Source organism: Lipotes vexillifer, unplaced genomic scaffold, assembly GCF_000442215.2.
Source record: "Lipotes vexillifer unplaced genomic scaffold, Lipotes_vexillifer_v1.1 scaffold567, whole genome shotgun sequence".
Lineage (NCBI taxonomy): Eukaryota > Metazoa > Chordata > Mammalia > Artiodactyla > Lipotidae > Lipotes > Lipotes vexillifer.
The window spans coordinates 1524372-1530176 of record NW_006776652.1 but is presented as its reverse complement, the minus strand read 5'-3'; the positions used below and the strand labels follow the sequence as shown (position 1 = coordinate 1530176).

Genomic DNA, 5805 nt, shown 5'->3' with positions numbered 1-5805 from the left:
CTCTGAGCCCAGGTGGTTGGCTGGGATGAGAACATTCCAAGCTCTGTGTGTCCCTCCCACCCCCACTTTCTTGCCTCTGCTCTTCCTTCACTGCCCCACAACTTCTTTCTCTTGTTTTTTTTTCCCCCCCTGGGGAATTTAAGCAGCCAGACATTCTCCCTTGAGTATCAGGGGGCCCTGGAGCTGCAGGTCTGATACCTCTTGACAGAGTTGGTAAGAAATTGGAGCCACAGATCAGCAAAAGGCCCTGAGGAGAGAATCCAGACAGTAGACAGAACCCCCCTCCTGCCCGCCTGCAGCTCACATACCCCATGTGAACCCTTCCCCTTCACAGCCCCCCTCCCCATCCGCCAATCAGAATCCTTGCTTTGGAGCTCCTGAGCCCTTAGGCTAAGCCCCACCCCTCTCCCAGCATCCTGAAGTTTAGGGGCTGCCTTCAAGTGAGAGATTTCCAAGCAGGGGTGTGCTGGAGGGACTTCTTCTGAGGGCAGCTTGTCCTGGAAGAATGGGGGAAAGGTGATCACTGCCACTGTCTCCAAGGACATCAGTGTAGCTCCCTGGGAGACCCTCTGCCCTTTCCCCCTCCCACCAGCCCAGGCGAGCAGGGACCAAGCTTGCTTATTGTCACCTGACGCTGGGCAGCCACTGATCCCATTGGTGGAGCCAGACTCGGTCTGGCTCTCTCGTTCTTTCTCGCCTTCTCTGCCTCTCTCTCCTCCACGCCGCCGCTTTGATCTCGCTCTTGTTTCTCTCCTGGCGCTCGGCTGGGAACATCGCCTCGCCTCTTGGGGGGCAGCAGCGTTGTGCTGCAGAGCCAGGGAGGAGCTGCCTGCGGGGCATGGAAGAAGCCTCCTTGGCAGCTGAGAGAGGAGCCAGGGGAGCGAGAGAGCGCTGCTGCCTTTGACCCAGGCGTCCAGCTGCTGCCCCTCAGCCTGGGGAGACTGTCCACGCAGAGGTCTCTCCCCTCCCTCCCTTCCAGATCTTCCTCTGCAGAGCCCGGTGGAGCCAGGTGAGTGTCCTTTCTCCCCAGAGCATTGATCCTGCTGTCAATCCCGAGAGGGACTCGGGTGGCCAGGGACTAGGGGGCACCAGGGTCCTGCCACTGCCCGAGGTGCCCACCTGGATAGCCAGGGCTGACGACCTTGTCCCCTTTCCCCCGGGCCCTTGGCAAAGGGGTTCACAGCTGGATCCAGTCCCTGGGGCACCACAGTCAGACCGTGACCATTCTGCTGCCGTCAGCGATGCCAACGGGGACAGCGGGGTGGGGGGATGCGTCCCCTCTGGCGTGTGGTGGCTGTTCTGAATGGGCATGGGCCGGGGGTATCGGTGTGTTCAGCACGAGTGCCTGCTTGCCGGGGAAGTGGAGGCTTGCTTGCGTACATAGTTCTGTCTGCCTGCACTTATGCTCACGTGTGGCGGGTCTGGGAACATACATGTACATGTGAGGTCCACGGGGGGGGGGATCAGTTATCTGAGCAGCCTGGGGGCTGTGTGGGCGGGGATTAGTGTGAGGCAGTATATTTATGGGGTGGACATCTCACTTGTCACGCGTGTGGGAGTGCATTTTGTTGGGGGGCTGACTGCATGCGACCAGAGGGTTTCTACGTGGGGAGGCACAACTCCGGAGCAGAAGGCGGATGGAGGTGGGGAGAGCGGGCAGAAGCCTCTGTCCGCGGGCAGGCCCGCGTCCGTAGGTGCGCAAACCTGTTGGCATGTGAAGGACCAGGGCTGGCGGAGCCTGGTGGAGGCAAACACGTTTTCAAAGTCTGTTGCTTTGAGCCTGGAGAAGCCGTGAGAGAGAACGCCAGAATATGGGCAGAGGTTGACGTGTATGCGAATGCACACGTGTGCGCAAGCAGGCGGAGGGGTAGCGTGCCTCTGTGGAGGCGGCACTCATGCATGTTGGTGCCTGTGGCCTCCTTTCTTCCCCAAATATGGCTTGTGGGAAGGCGTGTGTGCCTACGTGTGTGTGTGAGAGCCTGCGGACGTGAACATGCGTGGGTCTGTGTGGAGGTGACAGCTTATGGAGGGACAACTGTGGGACATTCTTGGAACGTGGAAGGTGGCGGAGGGTACCTGAGTGCGTAGGTGAGTGTGTGGGACGAGGATGTCTGAGGAGGCGTGTGCAGCCGTGTGTGGCAGGTGTGGGTGGGCATACCCAGTGCATCTGTGTGCGTGCGTGTGTGCCTGCCTGTGTGTGGGTGTGTAAATGCTTGTCTTGGGGTGGATTACATGGGACCGTGGGTGTTTCTCAGGTGCTGTCTCAGCCTGCCCCTCAAACCCTGCCCCTCTCCATCATCGGGGCTTGGAGACCCGGGTGCACGCCCATCCTTGGTCCACTCGGCTTCATTGTTCTCCCAGTGTCACTCACTGCCTCCCCCCAAGCTAGCATGGGGGAGTGATCTGAGCTCTCCTAGAACTGGAGAGAGGAAAGGAGGAGCCAGGTCCTGGAGACCCCTGCCACCAAACACGGCTGCCCCTGCTGCCCCTGCCTCTGGGAAGACTGAGGAGAGGAGTACGGGGACAGGAATAGGTGTCCACCCACAGGCTAGGCGTAGACTGTGTCCCATGTGGGTGGGAGGTGGCCGCTCAGGCCCTCTGGGGTGGCTGTGTTGGTGTGCGTGGGTGCATGTGTGTGTGTGTGGGTGCATGTGGGGTGCACACATGTGTCTCCCAGGGGGAGCTCCTCACTGGGAGCCCGAGGGATGGCAACTCCCCCCTGCTCCACACCTGTCCCCAGGAATTACCAGCTGGTTTATTATCATACAGTTGTTTCTAGACACTGATCCCATTCTGTTTGATTTCGGGGTGGACCTGGTAGCACCCCTGTGCTTATTCACCATAGGATTCCCCACACGCGAACCCACTGGCATTTGGCTGAATTTCACAACAGGCAGGCACACACTTTAGGGTGGGAAGCTAAGATGCAACAAGGATTCAGGTGACATCCTGGGACAGGTGAGAGCCATCACCCATATTCTTCTCCCTGTGCCTGCCGCCCAGGCAGCCCAGAGGTGCCAGTCACCGGAGCAGGCTTAATTGACAGGAAAGTGTGGGTTGGACCTTCTGGGAGCTATAAATAGGAGTACCTGCTTTCGAAGGCACAAGGTACCCTCACCCTTAGCGCCTGGGTGAGGAAGAGGGGAGGGGGAGAAAAGGAGATGCCACTCCAGAAATCTGAGGTGTGCTGTGCTGAGCTTGAGGCGGGCATGAGCTCTATGGGGTAATGAGCACACGCCCCAGGACAGAGTCCAACCACATTCACGTTCTTGTCCCAGAGACAGTCACTTCCCCTTCCTCTCACTCCCCACCCTGTTCCCCGGAGCTCCCGTGAGCCAGGCCAAAGTCAAGGCCAGAGTCAGCTCGTCCTATAGCTAAAGCACAGTTGAGAGTGACGGTGGTGCGCTCCTTTCCCACCTGGAACAGCAGCCAGGGGTAGAAGCAAAGGAGTGAGAGAGGGAGGTGAGAGAAAAAGCAATACCTTGAAAGGGAAGGATGGAAGGAGGAAAAATAAATAGCGGTAAAACCACGTGCACATGTGCACACACACACACCACACATGTCTCTCTCACACACACACACACACACACACACACACAAGGGGACACAACCTTAGCTTCATGATAAAGAGCTTGGGCCCTGGAATCAGACAGACCTGAGTTCAAATCATTTGGCAGCTGTGTGACCTTTGACATCTTAGTACCACCCCCCACCCCACCGACCTCAGCTACTTCATCTGTAAAATGGGGATAATAATCGTACCTACCTATTGTGAGGCTTGCATGAGATGATGTTTGTGAAATTATTAGCACGTAGTTGGCCTGCAAGAGATGTAAAGGTAAAAACTGGTAATTTAAGAGTCAAGCGACAGAGGATCCGCTGAAAGAAAAAGAACGAGAGTTGAAATGTTACAGGTGGAAGAGAACCGTGGCCCTGTTGTCCCCTCCCACCACCAGTGGATTCACGTCATCTCGGTGGCACTCGTATTCCCAGCCCCGAGTTGTGGTGGCCCTTGCTGAGTCACCCCCAGGGAGGAGGGGGCCTGAACCCGAGAGCCCTGGCATCCTGGGCCTCTTGGCTGCCAGCGCCCCCTGCCTGCCTCACCCTCACGCCCTGCTCCCAGTGGGGGCTTCCTGCCACTCCTCCACCGCCTGGCACTGCTCTCTCCACCCCACCCCTTTCTCTTTTCACGCCTGCTGGCTGAGGGCCCCCCTCCTTGGCTCCATCTGCTGCAAATCTGTCCTGCCCCACGTTTGAAGCATTCCCACTGCCTCCGCCACCTGTCAGGTGCCATCTGCTCTGCAGACACCTCCCAGGAGAGCCAAGAGCCCCCGAGGGGGCCACCCCAGCCCACCTTCGGCCCCACCCCTCCAGTCCTCCTCGTGCTATCTTCCCATCAGATCTGATGAGGCAGGTGCAATCGATGGCTCCCCAAGGTTCCACCTTGCAAGTGATGCTGGGAGCAAGACATTCTAGACGATTCCGTGGCGGGGAGGGAGGTGCTGAGTCTTCCTCTCTCCTCAGTCCACACAGAAGCCAAACCAGTGGGGAGCATGGAGCTGCTGTCCACGCCGCACGGCATCGAGGTCAGCAACATCACCTGTGACTCCTTTCGCATCTCCTGGGCCATGGAGAACAGTGACCTGGAGAGGGTCACCCACTATTTCATTGACCTGAACAAGAAAGAGAATAAGAACTCCAACAAGTTCAAACACCGGGTGAGCGCAGGGTGCCCAGAGTGCCTCCTCCGAGCCCCTGCTCTTGAAGGGGGCAGGATAACAGAACGCCTAGAGGGGACAGTTGGGAGTCTGAGAGGCCCGATTCCAGTCCAGCTCTTACTGTGTAATCTTGGGAAAGTTGTTTAACCTCTCTCCCCCACTGGTAAAAAGGGAATACTAATAATGCCAGCGTGGGAGAGGCTTCATCGAGGTTAATTGTCCGCGTGGTATTTGGCCTCGGCCCAGCACACGGCAAACACCATCATCGGCATCATGACTGGACCTTCACATGGGATGGGAAAACCCAGGGTGAGGCCACAGACGCCACACCTGGGGATGGCGTCTCAGGGGTCCGACAAAGCCCCCGACTGAGAAAGCAGCCTTATTGTTGACCGGGTGGGCAACGTGGGCCACGAACAGGGTTGTGCCCCTTTGCTTGGTCCTCAGGCCCCTGTGATCCTCTCTGTCCCCGACCCTCTGGCCTATTCTTTGCTGGGTTTAGAAGAGGGTTGGCGAGTCCTGCACTGGCTGGGATGTCCTTTCCCTGGGTTAGAGCCGGCGTGGGGGCGGGTGGGAGGAAGGCTCCCATCTTCTCAAGCTGGCAGAGAGGCAGGGGGAAGAGTGAGGTGGGAAGGAGCTGGTTCCCACGACGACCGCATCGTGTGGGTTACTCGCCTTCTCTCTCTTTGGAGCTGGCTCTCCAATCTGGGTGTCTTTTGGCAGGCCAGTTGCCACGGTGACGTGACTGTTCAACACCACCCCCTTAACCCTCCCCCCAAAAGAAGAAGGCGTACTTTCCCTTCCGCCCTGGCTTCTCAGCATTTGCCGTTGCCGTGGAGACGGCACTGCAGTGTGCAGAGCTCTCGAAGTCTCCCTCGGAAAAGAAGGTCTCGCCGCCCTCAACTTTGCGGGCCTCCACCCCAGTGGTCTTCCTCCTCAGTTCCCAAGAGAACAGGCATCGGGGGGTTAAGGGGGTGGAGGCCAGGGAGTGTCTGTATGGCCTTCCCAATGGCCACTGCTTGCTTCTGCGGGAAAATGGTGACCAGGGCACCGAGTCATTGAATCCTTGAGGCTCTGGCTCTCCTCA

General features: G+C 58.3%; 1 protein-coding gene across 1 annotated transcript in view; it reads left to right on the top strand.

Moving 5' to 3' along the window:
* Positions 1-736: 736 nt before the first annotated feature.
* PHYHIP (phytanoyl-CoA 2-hydroxylase interacting protein) overlaps positions 737-5805 on the top strand; it is an 11536-nt gene continuing 6467 nt past the window's right edge. Inside the window, exons 1-2 of the mRNA XM_007450571.1 lie at positions 737-1009; positions 4525-4718. Coding sequence (XP_007450633.1) covers positions 4554-4718 — 165 coding nt within the window. The 5' untranslated portion in view covers positions 737-1009; positions 4525-4553. The remainder of the gene's footprint in view (positions 1010-4524; positions 4719-5805) is intronic.